The sequence below is a fragment of the Ambystoma mexicanum genome, chromosome 2p (genome assembly GCF_040938575.1).
Source record: "Ambystoma mexicanum isolate Mex_15411 chromosome 2p, UKY_AmexF1_1, whole genome shotgun sequence".
Classification (NCBI taxonomy): domain Eukaryota; kingdom Metazoa; phylum Chordata; class Amphibia; order Caudata; family Ambystomatidae; genus Ambystoma; species Ambystoma mexicanum.
In genome coordinates, this window is record NC_090923.1 from 1,164,620,737 (window position 1) to 1,164,643,172 (window position 22,436).

Here is a 22,436-nt window from a genome sequence, read left to right on the forward strand (position 1 = left end):
AGAGAAGCTTGCTGCACCCTCCTGGAACGTTGGTTTGCCAGGTGAAGCCCTGAAATTCTAATTGACTAGAGAAGCCCGGAAAGGACAACTTATACCCTTGGGTTGGTAGGACCAATCAAACCCAAGACGAATTTACCTGGAACCCCTCTCTGCTGGCTGTACTTCTCTGCAGGAACCGAGTGCCAGGGGACAGGAACACCAGGACCAATGCATCACCATTAAGGCAGACCCGAGCTCCAGGAAGATCCTTTTGACTCCCTTGAAGCAGGACTAGCCAAGCCTGAGCCACCACAACAGATTGCTGGACCCCAGAAGCAAGTAAAGTCCACAAGGTGTCCAAGAACTGGAGTGGTGCCATTTGCGAGTTGCTGAAACCACGAAGTGCCGCTGATCTGAAGTGTGCCCTTTGCATGCCTGTTAGGGAGAATTCTCATAAATGTGCAAATTCCTCCCACCTTAGAGCCCTCCAGCTCTTTTGGCAAACTTTGGGACTTTGAACTTTTTAATTCTGTTTGTTTTCTGTGTTTATTTCTTTGGTTATGGAGTTTAAACAACTCCATAGGCATCATCTTTTAATTTTTGTCACACAACACCCTCAGTGCAGTGGCAAAGGGAAACCTTTTCAGGCTTTCCTAAGGTTTAAATACCTTCTCTGGGATAAACTACTGTTTCCCAGAGTAAGTAAAGTGAAATTGGATTTACTAGTCTTTTCAATTTCTAGACCCAGCACACACTATAGTAAAATAGAGGGCTGGAGGGGTTACTTAGTATCCCCTGTGTCTAGATAATCATGTAGCAGTCAAATGCTACCCTTTCCTCTCAGAATGGCTGGTGGCAGTGGTTTTACAACGAACTAGCATGATTTTTCCCCGATCGCCAACACCGCTAGCGTTAAATGTTTTTCAAGATGGTGCTTGAGCCTCCTTTGTTTAAACAGGTCCCGGTCTTTTTTCACCATACTCCCGTCCCCTTTCCTCTATACTGTAGGGGCGATTACAACTGAATGTAGCCCCAGGGTGGAGAGGGGGCCCGCCTTAAGAAAACAAGTTCCTTAATGCTGCCTGCCAGAATGCCTCGTCTGACCTGGAGCCAGCATCCCAACAATAGTGCTTGCAAAGAGCAGAGGGGGAGGCATCAGTGGCCGCCCTGCTAATGACCTGCCACGGTACGTGTCTCTGGCGGACGACCGCAGTGGCCTTGGCTCTGAATGTGTGGGCATGCATGTTTGCCGGAGGCGGCTTGCATTGCTCCTCCTAGGCCTCCTTTAGGAGGCCACCATCCACCTTACTACAGAGGCCTTGGGAGCCCGATATCCTGGCCCTGACCCTCCAAGGGTGATAAAGAGCCTCAGACTTGCGGAAGCTCTTAGTCCTGTCCAGATAGAACTTTGGTGCTTGTCTAGCATGAAGACAGTGCAGAACCGTCTGAGCACCTTAGGGTCAGCAAAGAAAATAGGGAGCATGATCTCATTTAGATGGAACGCAGTGACTACCCCAGGTACGAACTAACGCACACACTCACGATGCATTCTGAGGACCACTGTGTCCTGTGAAAGGTAGTGTATGGCTAGATTTCGCCGACACAGAGTGCATACGTAAGGCCCTGCAAGAGGGCGGTCTTAATGGTGCCTAGGCCTGATGTCCGCGGACGCCATTGGCCAAAAAAAGTGTATGTGCACCAAGGCGCCCAACATTATGCTGAGGTGCCCCACGAGGTGTGGCTTCTTGATGGGAGGGTAGAGCCTGGAGACGCCCGTCAAATGTCTTAACCACTCGATTGGAAGATGAGAAAAAACGTTGGAGTTCGGTTAGGCTCTAGTTGCCCCCAGATAGCCTTTGAGGACGAGCCAGATGGCCACCCACTCGAGCCAGTCGATGAGGGCCGCCTGCAACTGACAGAACACACTCCATGGACGCTGTGGCTGTCTAAGGTAGCGTCCCATCCCGCTAAGGACGAGTCCGTGAGGATGGTAACCTGCAGTGCTGGCTGACGAAGGGGCCTGCATATCTAGAAGTTGCTGCCCGTGCTCCACCAGACTAGGTTGAGACGGAGATGCAGTGGAATGCTGACGGGCTCCGCCTGGGAAACCTTCTCCGGATTCCCAGAGGCTGCGTAGTGTAACTGCAATTTAGGTGTTTGTACCACCATGCCGAGGTCACTGTTCTGCTGAGAAAATGCCCCCGGGGCCTCCCATAGCTGTAATCTGGTCCTCTGAGGGGAAAATTCTCTTGCAGCCCGTATCCCAGATGAGACCTAGGAACGTTAGAGTGCCTGAGCTCCAGCTGTGACTTCTTGACATTGATGTCAAATTCCAACTCGTGTAGTGGGAGCATAAGGGCAGAGGCGGTGTGGAGGACTGCCTCCGGAGACCGTGAAATGATGAGCCAGTCTAGGTATGGATCGGCGTGGCGACCCTGGGCCCCAAGTGGGGCTGCCACGCGATCATCCGTACTGTACAGACCCTGGGGGCCGGATTGAGGCCAAAGGGTAGAAACTTGCATAGGAAATGGAAGCCCATGATCCTGACCTACAAAAGGCCCGATGGGGCTGCTGATCGGTACGTGAAAGTAAGTATCCTTCAGATCCAGGGAGCACATGCAGTCTCCCACGCACAATATCTCCGCAATACATGCTGGGGGAACAATTGTATGGCGGAAATATGTCAATACGCGCCCAGACCTCGCTGGGAGGCCGGCCTCTCTACGTGCAAGCGAATTTCCACCCACAGAGTTATTTTTCGAATCTGTGGGGGCGGAGGAGGGAATCTGTAGGCAGAAGCCCAAGGACATTGCATGGAGGATGAATGGGTCCAGTAACCTCGTGCACCCACATGGGCACGTGTCTGGCTATATGCCATAGGGGTGACTTTAGTGAGGATTGATAGGATTCAGCAGTCTGTGGACTGTTCCTCCTCTTATCAAGTTCCTAATCCGTAGTGGAATGGAACAGGTTACCCCCCCCCGCCCTCCCACACCCCACCCTAAGGGAAGGTCCAGTATGCGTTCCTGAGAGTCCGGGTTGAATTTGGTCGCCTCACGTAGCCACAGGCTTCATACATGAAGACTTCCGGTGTGAGCTCATCCATCCATGAAGGCGTCCGTTTTGACAGTCTCCTGGTGAGGTGGGGTCTGGAAATTCGCACATCTGGACAGATGTGTGCGAACTACGACCACTGTATCGCTCGTTGGAAACTCTTGTTGAGTGTGATCTTGTCCTCGAAACTTCCCGATACTTTTATTCAACGGGCGTCGAGGAACTCCTGTAGTGGACACATCCGTAGCCTGCACAGCCGAATGAGGAATATGCATGACGACATCATGCAGAGCAGAGATTTGATGGACCTCACCCATGCGATCTTCAGGGCCATCAGCCGTTGTACCTTGCCCAAGATGGCCACTATCTGTTGCAATCTATAGTATGTCTTGGTGTGGAATTCTACTGCTGTAGAATTCCACTCCCGGTTTTTCTACGACTTGTTGATTTATGTGTTGGGATTCGGACAGAGGCAGTTGGAGAAGGGTGAAGGAAAGTGGAGTCGCCTCTTCCGACGGAGACGCCATGCATGACACTGTGTTGAGTCGGGATCCCAGAAACAGTGCGTCCTGCGATGGAATGAAGCAAGACTTTGCATAGTTCACGAGAACCCCAGTTCCATCAGCAGGTGCACGGTCCTCGCCGTGTGGTCGACTGCGATCTCCTTCGAGCTGGCCTGGATGAGATAGTCGCCCAGATAAGGGTAGACTTGAATCCCCCGTAGTCGTAGCTGCGCCGCAACTGACACCACGCACTTGGTGAAGATCCTTGGCGCCGATTTCAATCCAAAGGGAAGGGCCTTGAACTGGTAGTGCTTCCCTTGCACCACGAAACGCAGTAACTTGTGGTGTCCTTTGTGAATGGGGATGTGGAAGTATGCATCCTCTAAGTCCAACGACGACAGGAAGTCCCCCTCTTCCAGTTGTCCGAGCACGTGCTGAAGAGTAACCATCCAGCATTTTTGGGACTTGATATATTTGTTCATTCGGGCCCCCGTCTTCTTTCTGACACGGAGCCTCTTTGGGATGAGCTCAATCGCACCTTTGCCCGCAACTCCAGCAACAGCTGCGGGACGTGGTTTTCCTGTCGGGCCAAAGGTGATATATGGGGACACTTCCGTTGAAATTCCAGGGTGTCCCCGTGGGTGAGAGCATCGAGCACCCAACGGTTGGTGAAGTTCACCAGCCGGCCACCCACCGGGGTGCACGGGTGGTGGCTCGACTGCACGGCCGGTTCAATCCTGCTTGGACATAGACGGGCCGCCTTGGGGGCCCCGGTGATGCCGATGTCTTAATCCGAAGGTCTTGGAGCGGCCCCTGTTGGTCTCCTGGGCCGAAGAGCGGGAGGGTTGGCAGTAAGAAGAGGAACCCCCGGCGGACCGCTTAGAGGATCCTTGGGACTTGCTGCCTGAGGTCCGAAAGGACAGCTTCCGTTGCTGAAGAATGCCCAAGGCAAGCCCGTCTCTGGGTCCGTCTTTATAGCTTGGAGACTCATCCACAGCCTTCCCGAACAAATTGTCCCCGTCGAAGGGCATGTCCAGCACCTTCAACTTAACGCCCTGCTGAATGCTGGTTGCCTTGAGCCAGCCACGATGACTAAGGCAGCAAACGCTATTGCCCATCTGGCAGAACCCCGCATCGGCGATGTCCGTGGCCACTGGGATGACGTGGTCTGCTGCCACCTCGCCTTCCTTCAGGCTGTCCAACACTTACATCCTCTTGTCTTGAAGGAAGTCCAGGATGGGAACGATCTTGAACCAAAACTCCTGATCGAAACAAGCCACAATGGCGAGGGCGTTGGCAGCCTTGATGGAGGTTGCTGCAGAATAGATGACCCTGTCGTCCCATGGCATTTAACTTCTTGCCCTCGCTGTTCAGTGGGGCTATCTCAAGAGTATATGAGCAGTAGCAGAGATTACACAAAGGGACCACAATTACTGTGACTCAAGCAAACACTGACTGAAGGTTTCAGGTAGAAAAATATAAGTACATTTATTTTTAGACCATTTGTTATAAACACAACACTTCTATCAATTTGAAACCACACGTAAAATATACTACAACCAACCAATTCACTTTGGTACACTCTAATGCAAGTTAAGTATCCTGTGTTTGAATGGACCGGTGTTGCGAAACAAGAGACGTTACCGGGAATACTCTTGCGATCACGTTTTGACAGTATTGACAGTTTGGCCTTACTAAAGAAATGCGTATCCGCAGCAATAATCGTTACCGGGGCAAAAACACACTTAGCACCTGGGTTAACCAGAGAGAGAGTTGGGGGCAAAAAATCACAGGCAATACTTTTGTCAAGGCAGACAGAATCAGAGAACACTGACAGAATTTCAAGAGTCAATAGGCCGGAGCCAGTGTCAATTGAAACCGGGTTCCTGTTGTCGAGGATCACACAGTCGGATAGTTTGAGATTCAGCGTTGCCAGGAGTACTTCGATATTGTCAGTCAAAAGAGGAAGCAAAAGATATAAGAAGGAGGGAAGACGCAAGCCTTGGAGGTGAAGAAAAGGGATTCACCCTAGTTCCTCAAGCAGAACACAGTACCTTATTCAATGGAGAAGCTGGTGCCCTGGCAGTTGTTCCTGTTGGTTTCCTGCAGACCCACGGTTCCTGGAGCTTTGGTGCGAAGGGGGACGTCTGGAGGGGTCTGCACCACACATGGATGAAGCCGGCAGCAGCGACTATGAATAAAAGGTGCGCTCCTTAAAATTAGGAGAGGCTCTTCAGATGGCTATCCGGACCACTACAGCAGTGTGCAGCGGTTTCAACCAAGAAGAGGATCCTCTGGCTGCGGAAGATGAGCTGGTTATCCCCACCAAGCTCAAGGGAAGAAGACTGGATCTTCTCTGGTCGAAGGGTAGATAGCTCAGGACTGCAGCAGGGCTTCACCGGGACGGGGTAGTTGCTGCAGCTGTCTTCTTCTCCGCTGCTCTTCGGTTCCTCGTATTTCCAGTGGCGACTCTGACTTCTAGCCCAAGAGACCTGCCTTTTATGCAAAAATCCCCCATTCACACAGCCTGGCTGTCAATCACGCAGCAGGGGGGGTTGTCCGGCCCGGACAACCACCTCAGCCAATCATGGCAAAGTGCGACTTGGGTTTCCTAGGATACCCTGTGCAGGGGGTGACTACACCCCTCCCTCACATTCAGCCCACCTATACACCCAGGCGCCTGGAGGAGGGCTTCTCAGCAGAAGTACGCCAAAAGACGGTGAACAAAGAAGGCAAACCTGGTTTGGTGCGCAAAGTAAAACACAAGAAGGACTTTAACAAAAAGAAATGGCAAATAAACCCGACCAGAGCCAAATGAAAAAGTATTTGGTCAAGTGGGTTTAAGTTCGAGGCTAATATAATAGCCTAAAACAATATCACGTTTATTTAATATAATCGCGGTAGAAAAGTTATGGTAGATACCACTGCCACAAGCCAAGTCTAAATGTTAAAAGAGCAAAACAATGCTCTAGGAGGTACAGATACAAAGGGATACGAAGTAACCCTTTCCAGTACTCCATGGAAGATCGGGTGTACTGGATCTGTGTTAAATTGACTAAGTAAAGTTAATGGCAACTTTACCCTTTTCTGGGGGACAGTAGTCAGACCCAGAAATTGAGTCGGTGGGAAGTCTAAAAGACAACCCTGTGTCACTGTACTGAAGGTGCTGTGTAACACACAAAAGAAGAGGACTACTGAAGTGGTATACTTCATAGTCCACAGTCATAAAAACAGATGAAATACACATGGCAAAACATGGGTAAGAGGGGGGGGAAAGCTCACAATCTTACCAAGTGAAAAAAATAAACTCCAGAAGTCCAGCAAAGCTGCTGGGGGACTCACTAGGTGAGAGAAATTAGCCATAAAATGAGAATTCTCCCCAACAGGCCTGTAAGCACTTGGGGGCGGAGTCTGGCACCCTGTACTTCATCGAGGCGATTCCCCCTTTGCCGGGGCCGTGGAAGGGTTCTTCATGAGCGACAACCTCTCGTCTCAGATGTCGTCCAGGAGCGGGACCGAGAGGACGGTCTTCCTCTTCGCCGATATAAAGAAACCCTCCTCCTCTGGAGCGAGCTGAAAAATTTCGGACGCTCTGGAGATCGAGTGGAACGAGCCAATCTCGTCGCTGTGTCCAGCTCAGTCTCATCCTTCAGGGGGAGAGGGGAGGACACGGGTGGCGAGGAGGTGGAAGGTGCACCCTCTTCTTGGCCGGGGGTTCCACCGTGGGGGTGTCGGCTGTTGCTGGTGTCATGGGTGGGGCTGCCGGCACAATAGGCATCCTCGTCTGGATCTCCCATACCAGCGTATGCAGTGCTGAAAGGATGTCCACTGAGGTCTCTAGGAGGTACCCGACGTGGGGTGGCAGCTTAGGTGCAGGTGAATAAGGCTGTTGGGGCACCGACTGGGAGCCCAGGCCATCGTCGCCTGCTGCTCTTCCTCAACAGTGTCCTCGTCATCGCCGCACTCCTGCTTCCTACGTTTTTCTCCTCCTGGAAGGTTTGCAGACTGGTGAGCTCCAGGGACAACAGGTATACGTGGGAGATCCTTCGTAGTTAAAGTGCACAAGGGCACTAGATCTGAGAGTCCTTGTCTTCAGATGCAACTGGGGAGAAAATACTCCAGGGAAAATTCAGTCAAACTTATGCCAGAGTGATGTATGTATTGCTGACCCAGATAAGCAATCTGAAGACGGGAGGCTGTTCTTTACAGTCCCTGCCACACTGCAGGACTCTCTGCAAGCCGCATCTGCACCACAGTGAATTGTGTCCCAAAAATCGTACCGTGAATCGCTGGTTTTCCAATCCACGGACTTCAACATGACTTAACACATGTTTGAACATGTCGGCTAACAGACGGGTGATGACTGAATCAATCATGTTGTCCCTGTCCTGATGAAGGCCGACCCAATTACAGCTGCTCAAGATAGACCCGAGACCGAAACACAGTTGTGTTGACCAAATACTTCATATATCTGTCTTATCTGTTTGTACATTACGTATCGCAATTACCTTATTATACTGTGTCACTCTCTAATGATGAACATGAAATGTAATAGTTGAACTGTAAACTGAACGATTTATGTTTGGTTTCCTCTATATGTATACAATGTTTACATGTCCTTGTATTTTTGAGTATTCCATGCTCACCTCCATTAGTTGCATCTCTTACTGGCTACTTATATCTGTTGAATCTGAATTAAAGTAGCTGTCAGATTTTTGCATTTTGTTATGTAAATATAGGATATGGAGTCATTGCATTATCAAGTGATCCAGTTTGATCGAAGCAGCTGAACTTAGGACTCTCTTTATGAAGTACGGCCGATGCCTCAACCAAAGTAGTTCTTTTTCCCGTGCCATTTACTGCGATTACCGACTTGGACATATTCACCTCCACTTCTTTATTAATTATTTCATCTACCTCTACCTTCCCTATTTTACCAATGCCGTTTATAGCGACTAAGGGTATATTTTTGGACTGTGCAGGGATATTGTTTGCAGAGAGTTCGTTAGTCACAGCGCTCGAACATACTTCGCTATAGGTTTTCCTAGTAAATGGAATCGAATTGTCATTACCATGGGGGCGCGATTGAATAATGTTGTTTTTCATGGTGCGACATCTCCCTATAATCGGGAAAAAGTCCCTTAAATTATTTTTTACCGCAGAGCCGATAGCAGGTTCAATTAGAGTTGTTACACATCCGTTGTCCTGATTGTCTGACACCTTTAGAGACATTTCACATACTTTAGGTTTTGAAATCGTAATTTCCTCAGTTATGCTATTCACTGAATTAACGATGCCAGGTTTAAGATTAGCAATCTGAGGAGAGATAGTACCCATCATTAGTGACTTGGTAATAATACCATTTTGACTTACTTCCTCCGGTGAATTAATAACCGGGGTAAGAGCATCTTGGCTTTCTTTGGACAGTTGTCCTACATCGATATGATCTTCCTCGATTAATTCTATACTAGGAACCAAGGAGGTATCCTTTCCACGTCCGTCATTCTTATGTAGTAGTGCTTCCTTCCTACGCTTAGCATATCTCTTAATAGCTCTCAAGTGATTTTTTTTGACTCGACGGGACATAAAGGTAAGAGGTTCCTCAGAAACACAGCGTTCTGTCTCTGTTTTGTTTTGTGATTCAATTGCTTCAAGGAGCGCAGATGGGCTATCGGGAAACCGCATTGAAGGTTCTCTTTTGGTAAAGTGAGTTGTAATTGTGAGGTTCATTGCATCGACTGATGCCTTAATTTCTTTCAAGTCATTTTCGCACTTACATTTCACCGGTTCAATTAATGCGTCCTGATTGCACTGTTCCAAACTGTTTGCGTGAAAATCGTGTCTCCCTGCCTCTACATTACTGTGGCCTTGCCCTCTAATTTCAGATTGAATGGATATTAGGGTGTCAACTGCAGTGATAAACCCTTCGATTTTATCCATTTTGGAGCAAAGATAGTGCAAGATGGCCTTAATTTCCTTTAATTCAAGATGAGTGAGCTCGTGACCCTTGTCAAGGAGATCTAAAATTTTGGTGATCACCGGAAGAGGAGTTGGGGATTGGTCTTCAGTTCCGCGCACGCTATTCGTACCTACTCCAAGATCCTCAATTAATACTTTATTTGAGACATTATATTGATCAGGCGAGAATGAAAGCGTGCGCGGAATTACTCCAATTGGTGCCTCATCCGATACATCATCATCTATTTTGGTATGATAACTCCTGTTAGTATTTCCGGTGGTACCAGAGTTTGTTATACCATATACTAGTGGAGTCATCATACTAATAGTTTGATTGACTTGTGCATTTAATGCAGCCATCTTCTGCAAAGTAGTGCTAAATTGCACTTTGTTAGGGGTACATGAATCTGATCGAATCATACTATCATTCATATTTACATCTACAATCTCTTTTTCCTCAACCTTTGTTGGGGCGTACGTGTCAACAGTGGAAGTAGCATGCACTTGGGCTACATGAGTGGAGCAGTTACCATTATCTAAGCAAACCACAGGGGCAGTAGATATATTGTCATCCACCATGTCAACTAATGGCACTTCATGATATGAAGTTCGACCTTTGCATACCGTAGAGTCAATGCTGGAAGATGTTAGGATATTAGTTATTTCCTCAATGCGACGCCCACTTCGCAGGCCATTGGCCATAGTAAAAAAAGAGGTACACCAAATATAAGAATACTTTTTACAAAATCTTAGAAAAAGCAAACACCTTTCCTATTGATGGGTCAGAGAATTTAAACGTAAACTAACAACCTTCACAAAGTAAACAATAAATTAAGCACTGTGCGCTATCACGAGACAGTACTACTCAAGAACTTAGCTTGTGCCAGTTGCCCAGATCACAGCCTAACAGCACAACAGCGACTCCAGCCCTTACTGCCTCCAGGGCTTAACGCCGCAAGGGTGGTTGTGCCGGCAATTTCAGTGCTGGTTGAAGTCACGTGACCAAACACGTGTCGAAGTTCAGCTCCGCCCCCTCCAGGAAGCGGTTACTGCAGCAAGAGCAACGCTCGCAGTGCTGCCAACGATGTGCGTAGGATGAAAGTGATAAAAATGCCACAGCGTTCTTTGTAAGAGTGAAAGAATCCGCCTCACGGGCGATTGTGCCGGCAATTTCAGTGCTGGTTGAAGTCACGTGACCAAACACGTGTCGGAGTTCAGCTCCGCCCCCTCCAGGAAGCGGTTACTGCAGCAAGAGCAACGCTCGCAGTGCTGCCAACGATGTGCGTAGGATGAAAGTGATAAAAATGCCACAGCGTTCTTTGTAAGAGTGAAAGAATCCGCCTCACGGGCGGTTGTGCCGGCAATTTCAGTGCTGGTTGAAGTCACGTGACCAAACACGTGTCGGAGTTCAGCTCCGCCCCCTCCAGGAAGCGGTTACTGCAGCAAGAGCAACGCTCGCAGTGCTGCCAACGATGTGCGTAGGATGAAAGTGATAAAAATGCCACAGCGTTCTTTGTAAGAGTGAAAGAATTTTGTTATGTACACTGACTGTCAAGTAGGAGTGTTTCGTGGTTCTGGGGTTTACATGTCCTTGCTCAATTGTGTTTGATATACGAACTCCAGAATCGGCCACAGCTTGTACCACAGCACCCTGTCCCACCTGGCTGCGATCACCAGTGCGTTGGCCGCCTTGATGGTGGACGCTGCAGTGGAAATCACCTTTCTTCCCATGGCACCCATCTTCTTCCCCTTGCTGTCCGGAGGGACTGAAGACGAGTTAGCAAGAGTTTCCTCACGGCCGCTGAAACCACCGAATCCAGCAATGGTTGTGACCTCAGGCACTTGGTTGCGGATTCCGGCACCTGTTACTTCTCCAGCCAAGCCCGTTTGGCCGGAGCCGTGCAAGGGTTCTTCAAGCGGCCCGCCCTCCTCTGACACGTCGCCCAGAAGGGGCACTGCGATGATTGTCTTCCTCTTGGCCTTGCGCCTCTGGCATAGGAAACCCTCATTTTTGGTTTCTTCGGCCACAAGCTGGAACAGCTCGGCGGCACTGGCGATCATGGAATGGACCGACCCCACCTCAGCCGGTGGGGACGCCTGAGGATGCGGAGACCCGCTGCGACTATATCGTCATCTGTCGTCACCGTATCCGTTCCTGGATATACTGGGGGAGAGGGTGACCAACGCAGATGTGGAGGTTGAAATGGGTGCATCGGATGACTCTTCTTCCTCTTCTCTGGTGGCTGATCGGGTGCCTGGGGGACCATAGGGCCGGGCCCTGCAGCATCCTCTTCTGGATCTCCGACAGCAAGGTGTGGAGGATCGACAGGATGTCCAGAGAGATCCCGCAGCTGAGCGGGCATGATCGGAACACTAGGCCCACGCTATAGTCCTCTTCCACATCCTTGTAGACCGCGTGTAAGGACTACATGTCCTTGTCGTCTGTGGACAAAACTTCCATGGCCTGGGACTGGTTCCGGGCCTCCGTTCACCCATCCACCTTTCCATTGAGGAGTCAGAACCGGGCTTAGAGACGGCATCCCCTTCTCCGGCGTGCTAGCAGACTTCACCAAAGTAAAATTGCAGCGGTTTCGGGCCTCAGACAGTGACACCTTCTGTGCTGTGGGGGCTACCTTCATGGTGTCAGCCCCCTTCGACTTCATAAGAGCAGCCGCCACCAGCTCTATCATTGACAAAGACTTCTCCTGTGAAGATTGGGCCTTCTTGGGCAGTTTGCTGGGTTGGACAATTTCCTCTACGAGGAGGAGCTCGATTGCCAGATGGCAATGGAGGGGGATGGTGATGTCGATTGTGCCCTGTCAATCGCAGGACCCACTTGCGCAGTGACCCCGGTGGACCCGGACTTGCGGTTCTTGGCCTTATCTTGGGCCACCACGGATGAGGCACCCTCAAAGAACTTAGAAGACCGCTCCTCGGACCGGACGGTCCTGGGTGAGGCATGACCCTGCTCAGAGCACGGGGCAGAGGCCTTGGCGTTCATGCACACTGCCAGTCTACAGTGCCTATCCGTCGCCTTCTTGGAGAAGCCGAGGCCTATCTTGCAATCTCCTTCCTTGTGGTCTGGATGCAGACAGAGGTATTGCAGGTGTTTGTCCTCTACTAACAGATTCCATAGCCCGCACCTTGTGCAGGGCTTGAAGCAGTATCTTCCATCTTCCTCCTCAGTCATGGTCGGAGGGCACGAAGTAGGTCCCATGGCCTTCTGGAAACTTCAGGGGCGCTGAAATTCCCTGACAACAGATCCCCGCTGTCGGCAGATGGAGAAAAGAGCACATGAGCTATTTTCGGAAGAAAAACAGAAACATTTCCCTTTGAAAAACACAAAAAAAAGTAGAAGTAGCTCGCAGAGCAAACTCGAGGACTCACTACTATGAAGTGTACGGTAAAAATCTACAGATGCCTGCCATCGAGGGGCTTAGGGAGAGGACTGTCATTGGATGGGGGCAGTATGACCCAGAGGATAGCAATTAGTTTAGAGGAGAAATACAGTTTGAAAATGATACTTTCTTTTACAGAGGATTCCCAGCCTGACGGAATATTCATGAGCATGTGAATCCATGCCAGACCCCATACTGGAGAAGGTCTTAATTTGTATTGTATTGATGTAATTGAAGTATCAGTGTGATATATATATAGGGTATATGGATCAATAGTATATGTGAAAGGTTTTCTTGAAACCGAACCACAATAAAATCATTTAAAAAGAAACCTATGGGAGGAAGGGAGCAAAAACAATCTTTCCTAAAAACAGAAATTTCTGTGGAACTTAAACTGCAGAATACTAAAACCCCCAACATACTGTTCATCAGAAGTCCACATCAGTTATACCTACAAATACAATCACTCACCAGCTTGGCTCGTGGCTGTGCTCTGGTCATGGAAGAAGTCATCCAGCAACTCGTCATCAGATCGGGCAATGATGTGGACGTCATCATTTCCCACCAGGAGGCGAGCTCTGCCACGACTCTGCAAAGGAAGACTGCTGCTTAACTGTAGAATATCGGCAGCTGCTGATGGCCCCAACAACCTGTAGAAAACAGCGTTCAAATTTTAACATTTAGACAATTCACCCCCAATCATAAAAAAAAGGTCCCCGGTCTGCAAACCTGCCAAGGTACCATGTAATGGATTACACATCTAAATTAAGACATTAGTCTGCCTTGCTTTTCACATATAAACAATTTACAGGTTTGGGAATGTCGTTTCAGCAATGTCTGGATTTAAACAGCCACATTTTGATGTGACACTTGGCAATCAAGGAGTTAACAACCAATCTGTGCTTCGGGAGATTTGTCACAGATGAACACCATATTTAAATTACTGAGAACAGGAGGAGGAAGGGGGAATAGTTCAGCGGTTTACAGGCCCATTACCCATGAATTCCTGTCCCTGATATAGTGTGGTAGAAAAAGCAGCAGCGGGTCATCAGATTGATTTCCCCACCTCCTCAATTAACACTAATTGGTATTGTCTGTGCTCGATCTACAACGGAGCACTCAAGGGAGGCCGCTCTGTTGTGGGGCAGAGCACGCATTATTACAACAATATTGGTTTTGAAACCATCAATGCTGAAAGAGCCATGATCCAGCTACACCACACAAGAGTTAAGTGGTGCTCTGAGCCATCAGACCTGCCCTGTATTGAAACAAAACATGAAGTACCTCTGAGGAAGATGGGTATACTTGTGGCCTTAAGTTATTTTGCAAAAGCAGTGAGAAAAGTTAAACCACGTATGATAGATGTTAGTGAGAATTCTCAAAAACGTGCCAATTCCCTCCACATTAGAGACCCCCATCAACTTTGCTGGATTTTGAGGACTTGATTTTTTTTAACATGGAGAGAGTGAGACCCTTTTTCCCCACTCTCGCATGTATTTTATGTGAATTGTAGCTCTGTTTCTTTTTGGTTATAGTCTAACAAACTCCATTGGCATCATCTTTTACAATTGTGTCACACAGCACCTTCAGTGCAGTGGCACAGGGAAGTCTTTTAGATTTCCCAAGGTTTAAATACCTTCCCTGGGATAAACTACTGTTTCCCAGAGCAGTTTGTTTATATATTTTGTATAGCGCTCCTGACCCAGGGGTATATGGGCGCTTAAACATCAGGTTACAGGCAATAGTGAGGAACATTTGTACATTTGTATGGTTACAATACAGCAGTTAGTGCATAGATACTAACGAGCAGACATAGTAAAGGATACGTTCATACATTAGGCATATATCCATAGTTGGTTATTTATTGAGTAGCCAGGGGATGACCTTAGTTCTGAAAGGTTGGAAGGTGGGGGTGGATTTGATATCTAGTGGAATAGTATTCCACAGTTGTGAGGCTAGAACTGGGAAGCTGGATCCACCGGCTCTTTTAAGGGAGTATTTGGGCACCGTCAGTTGTAGTGTATTGGAGGATCTGGTGGTTCTAGTATTGTCTTAAGGTGAATTTATTAGTTAAATATGGCGGGGCTAAGTAGTTGAGGGCTTTGTAGGTGAGGCAGATGGTTTTAAGGTCTACTTTTTGTTGGATGGAGAGCCATTTGCATGAAATTCTTGTGGCCGAGATATGTTCTTTTCTAGGAATATTGAGGGCGGCACGGAGTGCATTGTTTTGTAGGACTTGCAATTTATTGATTACCGTTTTATTGGCACCTACATAAAGGCTGTTACAGTAATCCAGTTTTGATTGTATAAGTGCTCTGGCTAAAGTGAGGCAGTTGTTAGGGGAGATCAATGGTCTGCAGGCCCTAATTAGTTTACCAGTGTAAGTAGTGGCTGAGGCTGTCATATTAATTTGTTTGGCGAGGTTGGTATTCGTGTCTAGATAGAAACCATGAGTTTTTACACTCTTGGCGATGGGAATGATGTTACTGTCGATGGTGAAGCTAGTGTAACTAGGGCTGAGATTCCGGATGGTATTAGGTGAGCCGACAAGGAGCAGTTCGGTCTTGTCATCATTCAGGCAGAGGCCATATATGGCCATCCAAGCCTGAATGATGGAGAAGACTTCACTGATCCGGTTGGCGTCCGAGATGTAATTGCCGGACAAAGTGAGGGGTATCTGGGTGTCATCTGCATAGTTAGTGTAGTTGACACCCAGATGGTCCAACTTGTCGAATAGGGGCTTTGTAAATATATTATACAAAGTGGGTGAGACACAAGATCCTTGTGGGACACCACAGGTAATGGGAATAGGGTCGGCCGCTGCTAGGGTTGAGAAGACCCGCATGGTCCTATTGTCAAGGATGGATTGGATCCATGTGACCGCAGAGTGGGAGTAGTGTGCTGCCGATGACAGATGGTTGCATAATATTTTGTGGTCAAGCAGGTCAAAGGCAGCGGAGAGGTCAATGAGAAGAAGGATGGCAGCCCTACCTTTATCTTTGAGTTCGTCTATCTGGCTCTTGAGATCAACAAGGGCCGTTTACGTCCCATGTTGAGGACGAAAGCCAGACTGCCGAGTTCCTAGTAGTTGGTTTGTCTCAAGGTAATCCTGAATTTGTAGATAGGCCACTCTGTCAAGAATTTTTAGTAAGAATGGGACAGTGGTAATGGGTCTATAATTCGTGGGTATATCTGGGTCGAGAGTTTTTTTTTTTTTTTTTAACAACGGTAGGATCCAGGATTGTTTCAGATTACTGGGGACCGTGTTATTGGAGAATGACAGGTTTATTAATTTGGTAATGAAGGGGGAAGATCTCTGGCTGCATTTTTTATGATCTGTGCGGCGCAACTGTCCCCCTTGCAGTTCAAGGGTTTCAGGGATGCTATCATTTTTTGTACTACAGGTATCGTTACCTTTTTGAAGGTGAAGCCTGCGTTAGTGGCGGTAGGTGAAGGAGTGGTGGATCTGGAAGTAGGACCATGAGTGAGTTGTTGTTGGTTTTCAATTTTAGTTTGGAGCCCTGAGATTTTGTTAGCAAGGGCATTCTGGATCCCTGTGCACCATGGTTTATCCTTAGTACAGGTGTCTGCTGGAGGAGTGGGGTTTTCTAATTCCTTTAGGATGTTGAAGAGCTCTTTGGTACGAGAACCTGTCTGAGAGATCCTGGAATTAAGAGATTCTTTCTTAGCACGTGTAATCTCATTTTTGTAGAAGGTGGAGATATTGGTGAGATTAGTTCTGTTGTCTACTGAAGGCACTGATTTCCATAGTGATTCAAGTTTGCTTTTTTGTTGTCGGATAAGTTTGAGCTCAGGGGTGTACCATGTATTCAAGTGCGCTATAGGTTTCGCTTTACGCATTTTTAGTGGGGCAATGGTGTTGATAGCTTTGGCCATGGAATCATTATAGGCGTTGACCAGCAGATTTAAGTCCGTTGTAGCTGGTAGGGCGTTCAGAATAGGGGTCACCAGGGGTATTAAGGCTTCCGCTGTGATGTTGCTCTTTTTCCTAGTTGGGCATGCTGGTGCAAGAATAGGCTTTTTATGCACTAGGTTCCTGATATTAATGTCGAGTGAGAGGAAATAGTGATCCGTCCAGATGAGCTGTACAGGGTCTTTCAAGGTGATGTTGCAATTGAGGGCGGTTACCCAGTCAAGGATTCTGCCCTTCGAGTGGGTAGGTTTGGAGCAGAGTTGAGGGAGGCCATGCTCCTCTAATGCTGTGGCCAGGGCAGTGGCTGGGGTGTCAAGAGGGTCATTAAACCCAAGATTGAAGTCTCCAAGTATAATCATTTGTGCTGAAGGTTTGGAGCTTGCAGCTACTAGTGAGGTGATGTCTTCCTCAAATGAGCCAGGTGGGCCCGGGGGTCTGTAAATTAGATGCATTGTGATAGTACTCTTAGGGGAGGTTTGTAATTTGACTGTGAGAAGCTCACATGATTTGAGTGGAGGAGAGGAGGCTAGTCTAATATCAAGCGAGGACTTAAAGATGATGGCTACACCACCTCCTCGAGCGTTAGGTCTGTCTACTATGAGGATGGTGTAATTATCAGGGATAGCTAGTGAGAGAGATGGTCCCGCAGCATCATGCAACCAGGTTTCAGTCACAGCAAGGAAGTCCAAGTTGTTGGTCAACATGATGTCGGCGACTTCTATTGAATGGGCGACTAAAGATCTAACATTTAGAAGAGCTCCTTTTAGTGTAGGAGAGGTGGAGTTGATGGAGGTTGCAGTGTGATTGTTAGTCTTGTCGGGTAGTTTGGCTGGGCGTTTACTGGTTCTATGGTGGGTTCTAGCACCAAGTCTATTATTTCGATCGGTGGGGATGAGTGTAGTAGTTTGAGAGACAGTTAGGTCAGTCATTGTGGCGGGGCTGTAGTTGGGGGTGGGGCAGGATGCTCTCGTGTCAGTGGGGTTCCACTTAGAACTATCTAAATTCTTATTAGCTGGAGCATCGGGAGAGTGTTCGTGGTCATAGGTGGGATGGGCAGATTGTGAGACCGGGAGGAAGGCAGGTGCGGTGGGTAAGAATGGTGTGGGGCAGACGATGGGGTAGTGTCTTGGGCAGGCAAGTCTCGCTAGACCATTATTATGGGCTATGTAGCTCATTGCAAGGTATGTTGCTTTGCATAAACACAGAAGGGGTACATGATCACGGTAAGGCAGAGTAGCATAATAAGGACGCTAGGGCCGAGGCACCGTGCAGAGGATTGGCTCATAAGGGACATCAGGGACATAGGGTAGGGTGGAGCCAGAGAGTAACAAAGGTTAGAGGGCTGGTGTCAAGTTATAGCTGAATGTCAGGTCAGGCAGGCAAGGGTATTGGCAGTAAAGTGAAATTGACTTTACTGAGCATTGTACTTGCTAGACCCAGCACAACTTATCTTACAATTGAGTGCTGGAGGGGTTACTTAGTATCCTGTGTCTAAATGCTCATGTAACATTTTTGTTACCCTTTCCTCAATTGACTGGGTGGTGGCAGTGGTTTCGTTTTGAACTACGAAGTTTTGCATTTAGCGCAACCCATTCGTGTACCCGGTAACGTTAAACGCCATCCTTGCTAAAAGGGTCTCTGGTCTTTGTTTTTCGCCTTGACTTTGTGGAAAGGTCCCTGTGATGCTGGAAATGCATTGGAGGGACAGGGCCTCCCTGTCCTTGTCCTGTAGTCCTTTTTCATTTGTGTTCTGTATTGTTTTCTGCCCAGGAGATCATGTGGGACTCCTGGCAGTGCAGCTGTTTCTGGTTTGGTGTACAGACCCATGGGATACCCTTATGGCAGCCATGGGTGGGGGTACAACCCTGTGCCCCTAGTGTATTTTTCAGGGCACCTGTGTGTGGCCTACAGAGCAGGGTATGGGCTGGTGGCAGCTCCATGCTGAATTTGACAGGTGCTCCGAGTATCCTCCATTTTGGGATAACCAGGCCCTGCCATTGGATTCAGTTGATTCCTGATAGGAAACAAGATGGCCCCTGTGGCCTCTTGCTTTCTATTGCCCGTTACCTTGTTTTCCCAAAGTCCTGGGAAGCCCTGACTGTCCCCTCCCCCTGATTGGCTGCTGGGTGGAAGTTCCATATATGGTGGTGTTGTGAAGTCCAGGGCAGACTGGCTGGAGCCTTCCCAGTGACTATGTTGTGGGTACACCCTGTGGGTGGGACGGGACCTGGGTGAATGGGTGTGACCAATATGCACTTCTTGTTGTGGATGTCTGGTATCTGGTGTTTGACACAATGACAGAGAGCCCTGCCCGAAACTGGTATGAATGATTCAGTGTGTAGTGTTGAATGGCTGGGTACTTGTCCGAATACACATTCCTTGTTGTGAGTGCCTGAGAATGGGGGGGGGTAAGTGTGGGGGGGGGGGAGGTATAGCCTGAGTGCACTGTATGCCTGATTGGCTGCCTTGAATACCCTTCTGAGTGATGGTGGCCTGAGTGTGACCCAGCAGAATGCATACGAGATCAACTAGTATATCTGGGGGCCTCTCACTGCTAGAAATCGTTCAGAAGCTGAAGTTGAAACTGACGCTTAATTTCGAAGGCGAGCCTGAAGAAGGTGGTTGACTGCTGTCTCCCTTCGCCGAAAGCCGTCGAGACTGACCAAGAGAGGACCTGGTTAGGCGCCCTCTTCCCGTACTCAGAGGGACCACCGAGCACCGCTAACCTTCGCCGAAGCTCCCTGGAAGTCAGACCCTCGAAAGGCTGCCGACTGGAGACGGGGACCGCCGAGGAGAATGAAGATAAGCACAGGACATTCCATCCACCGCAGTCGACCAGGGTTTGCAGGTTTGCATAACCACTGCAGGCCCGTCAAAGCCGTGTTACCCAGAAGCAGGACTGCACGCTCCTTTGCCTAAGACAATTTGATTCACGGATGCGCTTGTCCGCACCACCGCCTGCCTTATCCTGCCGGAGAAAGCCAGGCCGTCGATGCGCCGAGCAGCATCCGCCGGTGGGTTTCCCGCCACCCAAAGGACGTAGAGATGCCAGACGACTAGACGCCCTTGCTGGGCCACAGTTCTTCACAAACTCTTTGCGGTCCTGACCTATCGACATCGAGGTGCCCCACACGCCTCTTCCTTGTAGGATACCTTTGAATCGTCGTTGACGAGCACCGCTGGCACCAAAGCTGCCGCCTCGACGCAGAGTTCACTTTCTTCGAGGGATCTCAATGATCCATGGCTCCTGCTTTAAAGGGAGCCGCTCAAAAAGGATCCGTCGACTCGTCGTCGAACTCTGCTATTCCAGGTACATTGGGGTGGTAGAAACATAGAAGGAAATAAGACTTATAGAACAATATATGGACTGGGCTTGTGATAGATCTTTACTTAACAGGTTGCCCAGGTTGGGAGGGGTGGTGGGGGGGATCTCCACACAGAACTCTGCCTAACGGTAGAGGCCAGTTTTCTGCCAATTGTTCTTACCAACTGCTTTCCTCCTATGTCTATTGTTGGTTACCTTTATTAAGTGATATTAACCAGAGTACAGTTGATGCACTTTAATGAAATCTGATAATAATTGTGGTACCACTTACCACTTAGAACTGTATACATTTGCCATTGTAGATTAACTGAGCACAAAGTGAGTTATTGTGATTGTGTATATATCCTTGAACCTTAATTATATAAAGACTGTTTTAACTAATACAGGGTGTGGACATTCCTTTGTGAGGACTTGGGGACTACACTGTACTTAAGAACCAGCCTGCATCACCTCCTGAGAAGCTAGGCCTTGATTGCTCGACCAGCGCTACCCTAGAGATAATCTTGGCTGGGGTCCTCTGTGCCTCTCCTCTGCCATATAGAGAGGAGTACAGACACCCCCCTCCAGTCTTTACATACACCACCTCTCTTGTTGATGTAGTGCATGGCCAATGTGTTGTCCCTCTTGATCAGGACAGTCTTACCCTGCATGGAGGGCAAACAAAAAGCAATCCATGCCAGTCTGATCACCATTGGCTCCAACAGATTTATGTGAAGTTTTTCTGTCAGGGACCGCAACCAGCTCACCGTCAGCTCGTTCAGGCGAGCGCCCCAGCCTTTGCAGAGATTCGTCCGTCACCACAGGCGCCTCTGGCCAGGGTTGCCAAAACAGTTCTACTGGCATGTTCTCTGCGAAGTCCACCACAGAAGATCCCGAGTCATTTTTCTTGGGACTTGAATCGAGGCCACCACACTGCCAGAGAACTCGGAGCATTTAGATATGAGGGCCCCCTGGAGCGATCTCATTCTCAATCTAGCCTCTGGCATCAGGAAGATGTATGCAGGATGCCATGAGGACAACAACTGTAGGAAGTCTAGGGCTGACAAGTAAAGGGCATTCTGGACTTTGGTGACCATCTGCAGGCTCTCATGCCATGCGGGAGAAGACATGCATTTACAGTAAAAGCATTTCTGATGATTGTATCTGCTTAGATTCACATGCTGTGCATATGGTCCGACATCCAGTGGTAACCGCTGAGTATTGCATCTTGTCTTTCGGGGGACTGAAAGGGGACGTTGGCAGAGGCGTGTCTGAAACACTATCCCTATCGTGATGTGTGTAGTACCCAAAATCCCTCACGCGCTGAGGTCCCTCCGATTGTTTTTTTTCTGCCATGAGGGAGCCCAAGGCTATAGTGAGTGAGTACATGAAGAGAGAAAGTAGTAAGACGTCTATGTTCCTTCCACCCAGAGTGGGGAGGCAGGGAGGGCGCATGTGAATCTAAGCAGATACAATCATCAGAAATGCTTTTACGGTAAGTAATGCATGTCTTCTGATGCTTGTTAATCTGCTTAGAATCACATGCTGTGCATAGACTAGCGAGCAGTACCCGGAGTTGGAGGTGGGTTGTGAGAAGGAAGGGAATAGTTTCTTACCTGTAACTCCATTTCTCCAACATTGGTATCTTTCATGGATTCACATGCTTAGAATATTCCCCGTCGTCAGACCGGGACCCCTCGGTACACATATATAGCCTTTTTCAAAGGAAAAACTTTCGACACTTTTGTGTCCTATCTACGCCCTTCTAGGACCCGCCTACGCATGCTCCGCAGGCCATGCTAGTATAAGAGGCCCGCCCCCGCGGCTCCCCTTCAGATTTCGGCCCCTCCAAAGTAGGCAGGGTTAAATTTATCACATACATTACATACGGGAGGTTGGCGGGCGCATGTGAATCCATGAAAGATACCAATGCTGGAGAAATGGAGTTACAGGTAAGAAACTATTCCCTTCTCCAGCATTACTTAGCAGTAATTACTTCTCTTAGCAGTAACGCTTGAGACGGCGGTGAGAATGTAATGTAACAATATATATCCTCACCCTACTACACAATGCATATCTCCCGTAGGGATAAGTTAAGTCATATAACATTGCCCACATAAAGTATATCGCCCTTAAGAGGGTAGATAACCGAATCCCCACAGGAAAGAGCTTACCTTACTGAAACAAATGGCGCAGGACAGCTCTTCCCATCTGCACCTCGTCTGCATGCTGCCTGGCAAGGCAGTAGTGGCGGGTAAACGTGTGGGGCACTGACCATGCCGCCGCTTGGCATATGTCCGTCAGCG

The 22,436-nt window shown here is 48.6% G+C and overlaps 1 protein-coding gene across 5 annotated transcripts in view; it reads right to left on the reverse strand.

Annotated features, from left to right (window-relative positions):
- HUWE1 (HECT, UBA and WWE domain containing E3 ubiquitin protein ligase 1) overlaps positions 1 to 22,436 on the reverse strand; it is a 2,445,223-nt gene that overhangs the window by 874,036 nt on the left and 1,548,751 nt on the right. For all 5 annotated transcript variants that reach the window (XM_069645305.1, XM_069645304.1, XM_069645303.1 and 2 more), the window contains exon 56: positions 13,364 to 13,542. In XM_069645305.1, the coding sequence (XP_069501406.1) occupies positions 13,364 to 13,542 (179 nt within the window). The remainder of the gene's footprint in view (positions 1 to 13,363; positions 13,543 to 22,436) is intronic.